We start from the raw sequence: 16,112 nt of genomic DNA on the forward strand, positions 1-16,112 counted from the left end.
AGCAGTTAAACTGACTGAGAGCTTCAGCTTGCATTTAAATCCCACAATAAACCCAGCAACACAATCTGTGTCGCCAAACAATATAGGCCCTTTTTTTCTTGCTGCATGTATGTATCCTGCTTTACTCATTCAGTTCAGGCGCAGGACTTACCGATATCCAGTTTCCCTTTTATTTCTTTGACACGGGGGCGGGACAATATAATTGGTCAACGCTACACAGGGCATTCCATTAGCAGGGGAATTTAGACTAGGAATGATATTCAGATTGATATTCAAAAATAAACTAATTTCATTTCACGAGGACAGCTCATCACCTCAGAGTCTTTCTCTGACAATATCAGGACAATTTGATGTAGAATTTCAAAGTAAAAGCCTGTGGATATATCATATTTTCAATGTTTTGGTTGTGGGAACAGAGAAGGAGATTCTTATGGCAGTTGACAACGATGACGTCACTGAAAAGATGGCAGGGAGTTACCGCACCGACCTACTTGTTTACTAGTCTGGTAACCGTTACATCAACAAATAGGGCAATAGCCAATAAAATTAGAGGTCTGGTGCTTGTGTGAAAAGGGTGGCCTGGAAAGGAGTCAAATTCACGGCCTGAATTATTGTGCCTGTCCGCCTCTGGCCGTGGGCACACCTGCCTGCCTCCATCCCCCCCATCCCTCCACTCTATCTCCATCAATCATTCCTCCTTTATGTTTCTACACCTCTTCTCTCTCTTTAATAAGCGCTTCCCTCTGGTTTTCCCACATTGCTGGCTGTGAGAAGAAAGAGCTACAGCAACACAAGCTGTCTTCTCTTTTTTGCCAGTGCTTATCGGGTCATCTTTCCTCCCCCATTCCTCTTTGCCCTCACCCCCCCCCCCCTCCTCTCTCTTAACTTCACTCGGAGCCTGGCTGACTAACATAGGGAGCCAGCTGTGTGGCTGCAATCAAACGAGACCCCCTGGGGTTCTGCTGACATTACACACACACATACACACACACACACACAAGCAGACGGGCACAAACGCACGTGAGTGCAATGCAGGCACGTTCAGAAAGGATAGGAGATGTGTGCCTATCCTTGCTTATACACAATCACAAAACCAGCAGGTGAGGGACAATCGAACGTGATTAATAACACCGGCAATAAAGAAGCCTTTGAATTTGTTTTGCATAATTTTGGTCGTGATTTGCCTTCGTCTGTTTCTACAAAAAGGATTTTGTCATCATTTAAGGGAGATATTTCACCAGAATCTCCTTTAGAATCTTCTCTCTCTGTGAGAAAAGGTCAGGAGATGAAGTCTGAACATCTCTGTAGTGAATGGATATGAAATAAATGGGCAAAAGGTTACAAACACACACATCCTAGGGTCCACCGGTACAAGATGAGCAATGCGTGCGAGTGGGTGCGAGAGGTAAACACAACCGCCTGATAAACATGCAAGAGAGCAAAAGACCTCTTGTAAAATCTATCATCTCGTGGAGCAGCCATCCTGTAATCCCCCCGTCAACCCAACCTATCTCAATGCCCGAGCGGCACTTAAAGCCAGGCACCTTCCTATTCCAGGCAGTAAACAGGTATGACTCCAGTCGGTGCGTGTGCTCGTTGTTATGTCATGGTTGAGAAGAGACCCCTAGTGAGGCTCCATAACCCACTTACCGACAGTCAGGCAGATTGCAGTTTGCAGGGAGCGGGCTCAGGGTGAGTCATGCATGAGCGCTGCATTAGGTGGGGAGAGATTCAAGGCAGGATGGGAGTCTATGGAGAGCCGGCACAGAGAGCAGAGCTGACATCTGTCTGACTTCAAATTTTGCTCAGGAAAGAGATTCACGAGGACACCTATATCAGCCGTAAAGTACAGAGATCATCTCTAGGGCTGAGTATAAATCTACTGATACCTACTTTTTTTTCTTCCTTATCGAATCAAAATGTTCGACTTCTTTGAGGTATAGTTTACAGTCCTGGGAAACACCTGTATTTTCCTTTTTCCTGAGTGATATGTAAAAAAAAGAATCAGCCATTTTCGCTTCTCAAAAAGAGTAGAAATCTAGGTTCAGGGATGCTGAAAACCAGTCAGAGTTCGAGCTGCTGAAATAAAAATCTGTATAACACAAAATGTTAAAAGTAGTGCAGTAGTGCAACATTCATGATTTTTGTATTGAACAACATTTTACACAACAATAGATGGCAAACTTGATTTTAGAGTCTCTAAAGAAACTAGATATTCACCATTATGCACCTGTTATCTACGTCCAGTTCAACGTTTGTGCAATGGACGATACAGAAAAATACACTGAGCGTTCTAAATATAGCCCATATATGATAAAAAATATAAAGAAAATCGGTTGATGCTAGGCCTTCAAACATGCATCTGTCAAAATGTTACTCAGGAAAATAAAATGTTATCTTTATTGAACAATTAACTGTTTACATTACAATAACAGTCTCTCACCTAATGGGGGGGGGGCAACCTTACTTCCTGTGTCCCTGACAAAAGAGATACCCAAATGCACCTGCTAGCACAGCTAAAGCTAAAGCATATCGCATTTTAGCTAACAGTTAGATACTATCAATGCTACTCTTGTTGTTTGAACAGTAAGAATGAAGCTAACAGCTAGCAACCAGTTAGTTTAGCTCAAACAATATGACACAGCTAAATCTCAGAGAAGGACATTTAGTGTTGGTTAATAAGACTAGTTGTTTCCCTCTGTTTCCCATCTTTATGCTAAGCTAAGCTAAGATAAGCTAGGCTACTATTAGCTCCATCCTCCTACTATATTTTCTAAAAGACCTTCTCAGCTAGCTCTCGGCAAGAAAGCATATGTTTTCAACTTTTAATTCCTCAGGGAGAAATTGGTTAAATCTTCAGTATAGCACCGTTGACATTTAAAAAAATGTGTTGCATGATAAAAAGTGATGTTGCTCATCAACAAAAAAGAGAACATGTACCTCAAAGCGTTTCAGCTTGGATCCTCGTGCTGAATTTCCACCATCCAAATCAAGCTGCGACTCAGAGGGACATTTCCCTGGAGCGGGAGAGGCCTCATGCTTTGTCTGTCTTCAGAAGACGCCCGTGCTCCCAGATGTGAGAGCAGAATAGGAAACTCATCTGCTCCACCAGCCTGGCTCAGCCTATCCCTGTCCCATCTCAGCCCGACTGCGACAACAGAGCTAATTACCAAACCGCCCATCCCACAGCACTGACAGTCTTGTTAGCCTCCAATTTACACTTTTAATTGAATCAAGTGTATCCGCATCCTCTGGCTCATACTAAATATGTTTGGCTGCCTACACAAGCCAATATCCCGAGTTTGATTAAGGACGAGCTTCAGAATTAGCCATCCACACTGATGAAACGCATCCCGTTATATGATCTGATATCATGGGCCTTTCATGTCTTGCATATTAAGAGTTTTGATCCCATCCTGCAATGTGCAATGGAGGCAGTTACATCCAGAGCTAAAACCCGATTACTCTTCTCCAGATGAGACGATGCCTATGGTTAAACCGACAGCAATATTCCAACTATTGACGTTATTCTGAACACGATTATGTTTTAAATGAATATTCCATTCTTATTCCTGTTCCAGAGATACTTAGTCTTATTTTGACATCACGCAGATGGTAACTACTGCATGTCAATGTAGCGAAATGCTGCAAAAACTCCAGGTTATACTGCGATTAAGACTGGAAATAAAAATGGATGTTGAATAGTGTATAGTCTCAATCCCTAGGTTCAAGTTTAGTATACCGTCCAATGGGAGAAGGTCGCAGGTGGAGGGGGGCAGGTCTTTCATCCCACGCTACGCCAACCATGGTTACTTCTGGGTAACTTTGACATTTTGGGGATTCCACTTTTAAGTGTTTCCTAAACAACCTCCCCATTATAGCATCATTTCAATATTACTTTTTTCATCTAACTTTACCCCTAAAAAGCAATAAGCATTTTTCAAATAATGCCACAGGTCCAAACTGGCCACATTCCAACATCCCGGCAGGAAGTTAATCGCGTGCAAGGTCACGCCAGCTGATGTAGCGTCTGATGCAAACCACGACTCCAACATGTCCATGTGGTTTTTGAAGAAAGTGCATCGTTTAAAGAGCAGCATGAGAGTGGGGGAGAGATTTTGGCAGCCGCTCTCAAATTATTGTCTGCACTGTGGGGGGAGTGTTGCACGGTTAAACAGCCACTAAATGCATCCTCAGCCCTTGTAATTTGAGATAATGGCTTTGACATTTTCAATGTCGGACCCAGTGCAAGACGCAGCAAGGAAAGTTGGAACAGTGACGCTGCTGATTCTTCTCTCTCTCTCTCATCCCATTACTCATTTCAAGAAGAGAGAAGGCAACATTCAGAATTTACGAGTACGTATTGTTCTAGAACATTAGGCTTCAAATGGATGTCTGAGCTGGATGAGTGATGGAGGATTTCAAGGATGACACCATCTCATTTTCACTTTAAAAATCGAAGAAAACAATTTTTTACGCAGAATGTCTTCCCTTCATTCTTCAAACTGTTTTTAAGATAACGATGAATGGTTAAACACATAACTGGCTCACAACAAACATTGTTCGGGGAAATGCGATATTTTTTAAAAAAGGCATAAAAGTGCCACCCCCGCTGTGGCCCTACAGCGACTGGAACAACAATAATCGAAAAACAAAACATTTGTTGCATTTCCTCCTTTACTGGGGTGCAACTTGTGCTATAAAAGCACATTTATTTCCTCCAAATAAATCGTGGGCGAGCATCGGGCACATCACTGCCTGTATTAGAAGGTAATGCCCCATGACAGGCTGTAATTACCCTCAGACAAGAGGCTCGGCCGAGGAGAAACAGGAACAGAGGACGGCTGGTGTGTGCAGCTGCATCCAGCCCATGTATCTGTGTGTGTGTGTGTGGCGAGGCTCTGAGTCAGCACATCTACTTGGGCCCCTCAAAGGCGGCTGGCTCTTTTATTACCTAATCCAGTTTAGGAGATGAATCCGGACCGTAATCTAATATTCTCATAAATGATTCCCCCCGTATACAGTACATGAATCCCTGACCTGAGCTGTAAGCAGCAGCTCACAGGCTGCAGCCATGAAAGGAGCGGCCTCACAAGAGGACATTTATACTCGTCTCCTTTCCCGCTAATTGCCACAGTGGACTTATTGCTCGCATTTGCCTAATGGTTTGGTATTTACACAAGCTAAACACAGTGGGTTCAGAGTGCTGGGAATGTTTGCTCTGGTTCATGCCACTTTCTTTCCCTTCTCTCCGTGATAAAATGCTGCTTCATTACCAAATTTCATCCTTCTGAGATCTCACGGTGGTATCTTGCTCTATTCCTAATAGTTCCCTTCAGGTGAGTCAGGATACAGTGCTGCTCCCCGAGACGAGCAGCCCCCCCCCCCCCCCCCCCTTTACTCTCATTTCTCTCCAAGCTCACAATTCAAATATTAAGTTTTAAAAGAGCAGAGTCTGTATTTGCTCTAATGAGTTTGGCCGAACTATGATACAAGTCTTGCCAAAGACAAAATACTTTAAGTACATTTTCAGGTATTTTCAGGTATTTTCAGGTACTTAGTGTATTTCTATAAAAACGTTCTTATATCATTTTCATTTTATCCAGCTCATATGTATTTTTACTTTTTTCATACATGTCTCACACAACGTTGTCAGACCAGTTTTTCATCCAGGTTTAATTATTCTATTTAGAGACACCTCAGGTGAGGCACATGGGGAATGACACTTGGAAAACACCACTTGACCTCTTTGAAAACATCACAGAGAAACAAACTTATTTCAAGGCAGCAATCCTCTCCAGAGTTTGTGTGGGGGGGAGAGATGACACGCAGCAAGTAGAGAAGGAAATAAAGAAGTCTGTGCACAGAAAGCAAGCACCCGGAACCTCGGGATTTTGTTGCTTTGCATGACAAGTCAAAACTGAGTTTCTAAAGAGCAAAATGACTACTTAAAGATGAATTAATCTCAATATATTACAAATAGAAGGCTATTGTCTGGTGGTGATATACTGCCATGCATCTGTCTTTGTTCGGTGCAGATATAAATGGAATTTGAAACAGTTGGAAAGAGAAAGGATCGCACAGCGAGAGCGGCAGGTCGAGGTCGGACGTCCCTGGAACCAGAGGGTCACTGAGTTCATCAGTTCAACAGGCAATATTTTGTCCATCCTATAGAAAGGCTTTAGGAAGACACTGAGCACCTCCCCAGCTCAAACAACTGTCTCCTTATCTCTAAATACAAATAAGAGGCAAGGCAAGGATGTATAAGACACATAAATATAAAAGAATTCAGCAAATTTAAGGCCCTCAGAAGGCACAGCATTGTAAGGATAAATTGGCACTATGTAGCAAAAAAAAAAATTCCGACAGAATAAAATAACTGTCTGACTGTTAATGACTGATCAATCATTAATATATGAAGACACCTTAATAAAGGAGCTGCACTCAGTAACTGTTGTTCTTTGAGCTCTTCATGTGCAGCATGCATGGGGTTAATGTATTTGGCTTCCCACAGCCTCATTCTGGGGTCCCCATAAAAAAATGTGCATCAGAAATTACAATGCAAAGAATCTCTCTGAACACCTTCTCCTGTCTCCTCCTGGGGTAGAATCTTATATAGACACATTCTAATTCCTTTATGTAAACACCGTGCACCCAACACACTCCCAACTGTTAAGACAACAAACGATAGCTACAACTTCCCATGCGACCTATGAATGCACCAGTTTGATGCCCTGCCCAGTGTCCAGAACAGCGGGTGGGAACCAGGCGAGTTTGCACCTCCTGAAGCAGCGCAAACACACGCTGCACAACCAGAACAGGTTGAGACCACAGCACCAGTTGGACAGGTACACCATGGGATATGTGGCCCTGGGGAAGTGGGTCTTCCAATGCTTGGCGACGTCGCTCCCGGTGGGCAGGTGCAGCGTGTAGTCGCTCCAGCGCTTGGACACGCCGTACGAGGCCGTCACTGTCCGTCCCTTTTCCGACCACTGGGTGTTGCTGTCCGGGTTGCAGTTGAACTCCACCCATTCGGTGGTGAAGTCCCCCAACAGAGGGATGTCTCCGGCCTCGGGGTCGACCCTGACGGCGGACAGCTCGGCCCCCTGCACGGCCACATAGATCCCGTCCACCCTGCGCACCTCCTTGACCCAGGGGAGGGAGTTCTCCGTGTCCAGGACGAGGATGAGGCGGGAGTAGTGGCCGGCGTTCTTCTCCTTCCACAGCTCCAGCAACTGGGCAAGGTGGAGAGTCTCACCTCCTACAGCGGGGGAAGTCAAAGGGGAAGATGGGGAGGAGAGAGACAGAAAAGAGGATGAGCCCCTCTCAAGTACTTACTGCTGTGTCTTGTAAATTAACGCCATGTCTCAATACAGACTATAATATGGAAAAGCCTTTTTGTACGGATGGATGGAGACACCACTGCAGCCGAGGTAGAAAAGCTGATTCCATCGTTTTTTGTGACCCAATTTTGTGAAATACACTTTCAGTTGACTCGCAAATAGACACGTGGATAAATGAGGCATTCTAGTGTCTTTACATCCTAACCATTGCCATGTTTCATTTACATTACAAAAACAGCACTCTTGACCACACTCTGTGTTATATGCAGTGTCGTGGAGGTTACAGAGCTACAATCGGTTCCGTGTAACGTTCAAGGACACCTCGACATGACTCGTGGTTGTTGATTGACAAAGTGGCTTTAAAGGGATCAAACCTGCCGACTTTCACTCGCGGGTCCGTCTGTGTTCCCGTCTGACGGCCGTCAGCATGAAGACGAGTGTCCACACAAACTGCACAAACGTATTTCATCCCTGTATAATTTAGCACTGGACACGTCTGCACTTACGCTGCATAACTACAGAAATCAAAGGACAGAAATACAACTTTTAAAACAGAGACTGTCTCCAATTTGGATTTCTGTAAAAACATGCTCACTTTCTCCGAAACACGTCCCTTCAAGATGCTGATGACAAAGGAAAGTGATTATCTTTAGAACAGGGAGTTTTTTTCTCTGCCTGTTTGCAGCGTCACGCAGAGATAATGTGTCAAGTAATCTCAGAACAGAGGAGTGGGAGTCGACACAACGTTAACCTGCTGCGATTCTCATTTGCTGTTGAGGGACGGCTCGTGTCACAGCAGACCGTCTGCAACTTTCCCTCACAGACGTCTCAGCTGGAAACAAAACTTCAGCGGCGAGTCACTCGCAGCGGTTTTAACTCTTTGGGCGCTCACAGTCTGACGTGCAAATCCAATCAGCCTCTGATTGACTGAGGGGAGCGAGGAATGAAAAACAATGGAAATCGGATTGTAATGCAAATAGTTTGCAGGGAGAATTCAGCATCGACCTGATGCCACTCAACACAACAGTTCGGCAGTAGATGGGACTTCTGTTCTACCCATGCCTGGCTGAAATCTTCAGTAATTGTTTATACTTGATAATTAAAGCAAATTTTTAGATGAAGCCGACAACACTGGACGTTTCGGCCATTTGTCCATCGTTATTTCTTGTGTATTCTCTGCTTGTTTGCAAATCTAGTTTCCTTCTGTTCTCAACAGCAACACATAATGATCAAGTGTAGCAGCTGGCTCAGAGTGCACACACACTGTACTGTTTTCTATTCTAATCATATCATATACATTTTTTTATTTGTTAGATGAGCTACTGTTTTTCCATCTGCTGACAGCTGCGGAAGTATCTCCTACAGGTAGCATGAAAGCATAGGTCACCACCACTGGTGGTAGAAATGTAATTTGGAAGAATCGAATGATCGGCAATTGTTGATATTGGAGTCGAATGAAAGGGTCAGGGTAAGCGTTGGCTGGAATACGCTTGAGGACAAAACAAGAGACTAAAACATAATCTCCATGGCGAAGGTAATACAAATAATAACGTGGAAGTGCGGCTCTTACCTGACAGAGCCCACGACCCGGTGCCGTTGTACGTGTGCCCGCTGTAGAAAATCAGATAGGTGTCATGTCGGGGCCCGTCCACAGTGTGACGATCCAGAAAGTCCCGCAGCTTGGTCAGCATCGCCTCCAGGGTAACGCCGCTGGTGGAGTAGTCGCAGCCAAACGTCTGGATCATGTGGTGGGAGAAGAGGCGCTGCACACTGTTCAGCATGCCCGTGGAGCGCTGGTTCAACTGCTGCACCTGCTCAGGTGGTAGGAGAGTGGGCTGGCCGTTGGCACTGGACGAAAGAGAGGGAGACAGAGGAGAGGATGTGAGAAAAACACAACGTAATACTGAGGAGGAAGTTTGTCAGAGGACGAGGTGGAAGAGAGGAAATGAGGAATAAAGGACTGAGGAGACAGTGACGAGAGGATGAGAACATAATAGGGTAGGGAAAGTGAGACGGGGGGAAATAGGAGTGGTGGATCACTGCTGGAGGATATAACACAAGGATCGAGAGAAGAAGTGAGCAGGGTGACAAAAACTGACCCTAACACACATCAAGATCAAGATTAAGGTCAAGATGCATTTATTCGTCCCAAACACATGCACAGACATGCAAAGGCACACTCATGCAGGTAGGGAAATTTAACTTCTGCTTTTGACCCATCTGGTGCAGGACACACAGAGCAGGGAGTGACTATGTACGGCGCTCGGGGAGCAGATGTTGGGGGAGTAAGGTGCCTTGCTCAGGGGCACTAGACAGGGTAGGGAGACTCTTGGATTTTTGGACAGATCAATCCAGTGTAGTCTTTTGTTGTCTCTCCGTGGAGTCGAACCGGAGACGAACCAGAGACCTTCTCTGCCCATAGTCCAAGTTTCTACCACTAGACCACATCAACTCTGCTACGGATACAACTGTCGTCCACACTAATCCAGAGTTTTAGTAAATTCGCTGATTGACCTTTTTTAGTCTGGAAGGAAAGAAACGGAGATGTTTAGAAACCGCTTGTGCAACGACGCTCTCTTGGCCAATTGGGTCTTTTCGGTCGTGAAGTAGCCTTCGTTGATTCGTCAAGCTCATATCACATGACCCGCATCCGGGAGAAAACACCTGGCATTAACCTTGGCTACCAGTGTAGAACGCAACATGGATAATCAATTACAAGCGTTGCTGAAACTTATAACTGCTGTTGTGCAGTTCAGTTTTGGATTTTACAATGATACAACTGCTAACATGCTTGTGACGAGCTGATACTCTGACACTTGAATGAGTGATCACACGATAAATGTGTTTTAGTATGGACAGGGATTCAAATATGGAATCAAAACGCTAGTGTAGACAGATAGTATTAGCTTAATGAAAACTTATGAGCATCAGTGGAGGAGCAACTAAAGTTAAAGATGGTTGAGGGCAAGGTGATTTTTTAGGTGTGTGTGTGGACGCACAAAGCCTTGCCTGATAATATTAGTGGATGATAACACAGAGGGGGCACAGGCACACACACATACACACGCACATACACTAACACACTCCAAGTCAAGGCCAGCAGCTCTTCTATGCCGCCATACATTTTCTTTACATCCCTGTACTTGATGTTATTCATGGGCAATCAGAAGATTAAGCCATACTTCACTCTCACGGACATCTGCATAACTCGGAAGCCATCACGGCATCTGCCCTATGCCCCCGCCGTCACCTCAAAGCTCACCTTGACAACGACAGCTGGAAGCTTATCTCCAGTGGAAGAGATAGAATTGGTTTACTGGCCACTGGGCAGATAAGTAGTTGTTGACAGCCAAAGCAGATGTATTCCTCAGGCCTGCGATGTCACTCTGATAATGATGCTACCTGCATTGAGCCGGGTTTTCACCTCATGTCCTTTTCTGCCCTTTTGCAGAAGAACATATACAAACAACACCGTTTTCTGTCCAGCTGTAAATGACTGCAAACCTCTGTGTGGCTTCGGCCAATACACTGTTCACCCAAAGCCATCTAATCTTTTCAGATCTTGCAGCCCCCAGGGGAGTGAAAGCTTGTAGTTTGAGATTCCGACCACATCTTCCCCCGGTTACACTCTCTCTTTCATCCTTTGAAAAAAAAAAAATCCTGTCCCTTTCTCCACCGATTTCTCAGCGCTGCACTCTTCCTCTCTCCCAATTCCTCACCTTCCTCTTCTCTGTCTGTCCCTTTTGGCGTGTATCACCACTCTCCCCCGTTTACAACCTCAGTCACCTCCTTGTGTTTTCTTCCCCTCATGCCTACCTCTGTGTTTTTCCCTCCCCCCTTCTCACCCTCTCATCTCCCTGTGGGGCTCTTGTCATTGTGAAAACACAATCTGCAGCCATCATACAGGCGATTATACACTGCCCCATTCTCGTCGTGCACTCGGTTCCCCCTATGGACGCCACACATACGGCCATGCATACAGAGCGCCCACTGCTCCAACATGACATCGGCTTGCATCCGAAATCACCTGGGAGAGTTAAGCACAAGAAAGCCTGACATCCCCCCCGGAATGCTAACATTGGCTAAAATGTTTAAAATACCAGCCCAAAATCTTCACAGGCTGGATTTTACAACAGTGGAAAGCCTCTAGAGAAAAAAACATAAATAAAATAAGCAGCGATGTATAACTGAGATGGCTGGGTTCTGCTGTTAAGAAGCAGGGGGCAAGATGTCGGCATCATCAAAACTAACTCGGCTATTTCACAAAGCGCTAGGCCGACTGAGAGGGCACTGGGAGAGGCATCAGCGGCAGCTAATGGCCAAGTGCCGCAGCTGATCGACTTTGTATGCCGTGGAGGGAGCAGTGGAATGATTCCTTAAGGGCCCAAACATTAGCTGCATTTACCAGGAGAAAAAAGAGCCAAAGCTTTTACTCATTAGTGCTTCTCATATATTTTTTTGTTTGTTTTTATTCATTTTGTTGGCAATTTTGTTTTAAATTTTAAACAGATTAACTTTCCGTTGTTATATTGACTGAAGGATAAATAAATTTGTCAAACTGAATAATAAAGAGATTGATCATAATCAAAATGTAATTCTTCAGAATCAGAATCAGAATTCTTTTTATTGCCATGTATATTTGCACATACAGGACATTGCCTTGATGTGGTTGGTGCACTTTACAAACCACAAATTAAAAACAACAATATCGAACAACAATATAAAAAACAACAATATATACAGTAGAAGAGTGACGTGCGGTTTTAAGGTACCTGCTGTAGGCCGTTGGTATGACCAGTGCGTATCCGACACAGGTTCCCCCCAGGCAGCTGCCCAGCTCGTGGAACAAACCATGGGCCAGAGACTCCAGAGGCAACACCACCAGCAGAGCGCTGAGAAAGAGGCCATTCGAGGGCTGCGGAAAATATCAAAGAATCAGAGTCACTTTCTCTCACAACCAACAGCGCGTACAAAAGCAATCAGAGCCAGATAATTGGTGGTGACACTTTGCGAGGCGGTGATACAATAGGGGACTGACAGCGTTATTATTGCAGGACAGAACATGACAGGACCTAACTGAATGGAGACACAATGCGCTGTTTGGCAGAAGACTAAACCTCCCGAGAAACCCTTTAAAAGCGTCCAATTACTGCAGTGTATGGGCCAGTACATTCTGAGTGGACTCAAGACAATAAAACTACTAATTTTATCTGCTAAAAGTATTTTACATATTAATGTTTAAATGTCAAAGACCAAATTGAAAAATAAAAACTGGCAGTTACACAAATATCAGGACAAATGTATAATACAATGTAGCACCACAAAGGAGATCCTGTGTTAAAAAGACTGCATTGTTATTATTGCATAAATCAATACCTGCATAGTTAAGTGGAGCCACACTTGAACCTGCAAGATGCATTTACGATTTTTTTAGGTGCCTGAATATACGACTATGAAGCACAATACAGCGTGAAAGAGGACTTGAGTGTTGCAGTCGTTGACCTCAAGCTGTGGGAGTCTGGCGTTACTCGTGAGAAGCTCTGCACCTCATTCATGAGCTGGGTTACAGACGAGGAAAGTCTCTTTTAAAAGTGCTATTCTTATTTTCAGTCAATTCTCACATACAAAGTAAAAAAGTAATAATCTAGATGAGTGGGTCTCCCGTATACACTCATTGCAAAGCAGTAAAACAAATATAACAGCTCGCGTTGTGGCCTTAAAGATTTAAGATTTGTTTGAGTTGAATCAACACATCTGAGAATATTCTTAGTTTGACAAAGCTGTGTTTATTGCTGTGTTGATGTGAATCGTAACTTTCTCAAACATCAGTGATGACAGCTCCTCCTTTCTCAGGCAAGTTTGTATCTGACAGGAACAGATCTCAAATTAAGACCCGGCCCCATGAGACTCTAACAAGCCAAATGTCTAATAAGGCTAAATAAGTTATTGCTGCTCCTTATGCAAGTAGATAGGGATATTAAGGTGCTAATTAACATTGGTTACGCATGAGAGCTGAGCTGATTCAGCTCCCGGAGCATCTTCTAACTACACCACAGCCTCTAGCAATTCTCTAGGAGTTTATGGAATGGGTGCAATTTGTGTTTACAGGGGACTTGTCATAACGATAAAAATGCTAAAGCTGGCAGAGGAGGGATTACAGCAGGGGCCTTATCGAGATGTGTGAGTTCTTCTAGAACATTCTGGCGCTTGTGATCAGCAACAGGTTTTTTTTCTGTGAATGATATGACTATAATGTGTCTTCCTGTTACATTAGTAATGTGACTTTATTTTGTCTTACCTGCCAGGACACAGCCCCCAGTATCACCGTGGACAGCAAGCTAAAGAACACCAGCCGTTCTGAAATGAGGCAGAAGTGTCGGATGCCCCTGGAGGCCATGACTTGCTCCAGACTGCGGCTACTGGACCGCTGGGCCCGCCAGGCCTTCTGACACTCGCTCAGCTTCGTGTGAAAGCCCCAAATTGTGATCAGCAGAATAATGTGGCAGATGGCCCAGAAAATGCCGAAGAGGCAAAAGCCTGGGATCACCAGATACCACAGCTCCAAGTGGCCAAGCTATGAAAACAGATGAAGTGTCAATAAACAGCCTTAAAATATAAGTAAACTAGCAACTTCAAATCTGTATCATAGTTAAAAAAAACACGTTGCAGTTGGAATAAAAAGACTGTTTGAAGAGCTCATCCTATTCTGAGTTACACAAACACCTAATGACTGGCATAATGGAAATGTCAATTTTCTGACACAAACATTTTTGCAAAATGCTGAGTGTACCTTCAAGGCGGCCAGGACAAAGAAGGCCAGCTCAGTCACACTCAGAGGCAGCAGGGACAGCCTCCTCCAGACGTTCCCCAGAGAGAGCACTGGCATCCAGCGGACGCTGGGCCCCAGCCCACTGAAGTACACGTCCAGCACAGGCTCACACAGTAGCCCGCCCATGTAGCAGCCTAAAGCAAATGGGTTGGCTGCGATGCCTATGGCTTTGAAAAACACAAGAGACGTAACCAGGGCAAAACAGATGAGGTTGGGTAAGGCCAGGAGGGATTTCATCCGCAGGTCAACAATCAGAGCGCCCAGGGCCACTACCAAGCCTACTATGGCCGCTGACTTGTGAAGAAGCATGGTGGTGCTGGCAATGCCAAACCCCAGGAGCTCCAGCATCTCGGTCGATGTCAACAAAGTGGGTTTGTAATGGATGGAGCTGCATATTCGCTCGGTTACAGCCCAAACAGTTTTCAAAATAATACTGGTGAGGAGGAGATAGTTGGTGACCAGTTCCTTGACGTCTGAGTCCAAAGCGGGGCTGTTGAGGAAGCACAGAAGCCCGAGCAGGAAGCCACACCACAGATGGTACAAGCTGAGGCTGGCTCTCTCCATGGAAAAGTAGTAGTAGAGGATGCTGGCTATCCCCAGGACGAAGAGGCCCAGGATGAAGATGACCAGGATCATCGGCTCGCTCGTCACCTCCCAGCGGACGTACATGCCCACGCACACCGCCACCAGGAGGTTGATGCTGGACAGGTAGCCCAGGAAACGCACGGACGTGAACACGTCCACCTCCTTGGGTCTATCGACTGTGAGCTCCTCTTCATCTTCTTCCAGAGCCATGGCTGACTTTATCCCTGTTTATCCAAACTTCAGCTGAAGTGAATTTCCTCCTGTCTTCTTCTCTGGACGTTCACAGGTCTGTAAATGGAGGATGAGGCCTCTTCATGGCTCTGTGCAATATCAACCCCTGTAAACAATCCAACAGAAATGGTACTCGAATGAACAAGGAGTCTCTCTGAACTGCTGTCAGGAAAACAAAGCTTTGTATATTTCTGCACACATGCGTATTAGTTACGTGTATCATGTCCTGAGGAATGTCAGAGATTGGTTTGTTCTAAAACCAATTCAACACCTATTAGTTCATATTATTTTCATACATTATAACATAAAAGAGGGATACAAGGACTTCGAACATGCTATAGTTCGATTAGCTACACTTACTAATAAATCTAGGGTGAGAACAACAAAACAATTCAGCAAATGTCCAAACAAACAAAAGCCTGACAACTTCTCAACAATATAAATCTGTGTCCGCGGAGCAGCTCCGTGTTTCTGACGATGTGGCACTGACTGCAGACGGAAGTTCGCTAACTAACTTAGCCTCCCTTCGGACTTTTCATTCGCTGTCAGCTAACGCGCTAAACGACGTTTTAATATCATCACTTCAACAGTTTGAACGAGGAGAAACTGATCTTGTATAAATGTCCGAGTGATCGCTCTGACAACTAAACAGGACGGAATGTCTTTATAGTGAAAGTGTTGCTTACATGTCGTTTGTTTAGGTGACAGCAGCTCCGCTACCGGATTCTCGGAACTACGGCATCTCGCAAGTGTCAAAGAGAATAAAGGCTGCGCTTTTTCACAATGTTAGTGAATCTATGCTCAGGATAGAACCTTGCACTAATAATGATAATAGTTATCATAAAAATTATTAATTTTTTTATAAAACACCTTTCAAAAAACCCATTACTAATGAAAACTATGACAAAGAAAATTAAATCACACAATTTAAATCAAATTATGTCCTAAATTTTCAAACACAGCAAATAATAAAGTACAAAATGCATGATAAAAGACGACAAATAGAAAAATACAACCACATTTCAAATTAAAGGGAAAAGAAAATGATAAAATAGATATTAGCAATAGTCATTCCATGAAAGTCAATTTGACAGGTAGCTTAAAATTTCTATTAACAACAATAA

The 16,112-nt window shown here is 44.4% G+C and overlaps 1 protein-coding gene across 3 annotated transcripts; it reads right to left on the bottom strand.

The window, feature by feature from the left end:
* Positions 1 to 5,658: 5,658 nt before the first annotated feature.
* On the bottom strand, positions 5,659 to 15,720 carry tmem168a (transmembrane protein 168a). 3 transcript variants are annotated; one of them, XM_062382989.1, is made up of 6 exons: positions 15,675 to 15,720; positions 14,134 to 15,094; positions 13,642 to 13,917; positions 12,116 to 12,258; positions 8,914 to 9,191; positions 5,659 to 7,261 (listed from the first exon to the last, which is right to left on the bottom strand). In XM_062382989.1, exons 2-6 carry the CDS (start codon positions 14,965 to 14,967, stop codon positions 6,711 to 6,713), a joined length of 2,082 nt encoding a protein of 693 aa, XP_062238973.1. In that variant the 5' UTR covers positions 14,968 to 15,094; positions 15,675 to 15,720; the 3' UTR covers positions 5,659 to 6,710. The 3 variants fall into 3 exon arrangements, with proteins under 3 accessions (XP_062238973.1, XP_062238972.1, XP_062238974.1); XM_062382988.1 differs by lacking the exon at positions 15,675 to 15,720 and adding an exon at positions 15,349 to 15,616; XM_062382990.1 differs by lacking the exon at positions 15,675 to 15,720 and adding an exon at positions 15,203 to 15,319.
* Positions 15,721 to 16,112: the final 392 nt, after the last annotated feature.

This window comes from Platichthys flesus, chromosome 23 (assembly GCF_949316205.1).
Source record: "Platichthys flesus chromosome 23, fPlaFle2.1, whole genome shotgun sequence".
Lineage (NCBI taxonomy): Eukaryota > Metazoa > Chordata > Actinopteri > Pleuronectiformes > Pleuronectidae > Platichthys > Platichthys flesus.

Bases quoted from the DNA above. Each gene is read 5' to 3' on its own strand.
- tmem168a (XM_062382989.1), bottom strand. From the start codon at position 14,967: ATGGCTCTGGAAGAAGATGAAGAGGAGCTCACAGTCGATAGACCCAAG. The intron at 13,918-14,133 runs GTACACTCAGCA...CTGTTTTCATAG, and splicing joins TTGTCCTGGCCGCCTTGAAG to CTTGGCCACTTGGAGCTGTG. The intron at 9,192-12,115 runs GTACCTTAAAAC...TCTTTCGTCCAG, and splicing joins ATACCAACGGCCTACAGCAG to TGCCAACGGCCAGCCCACTC.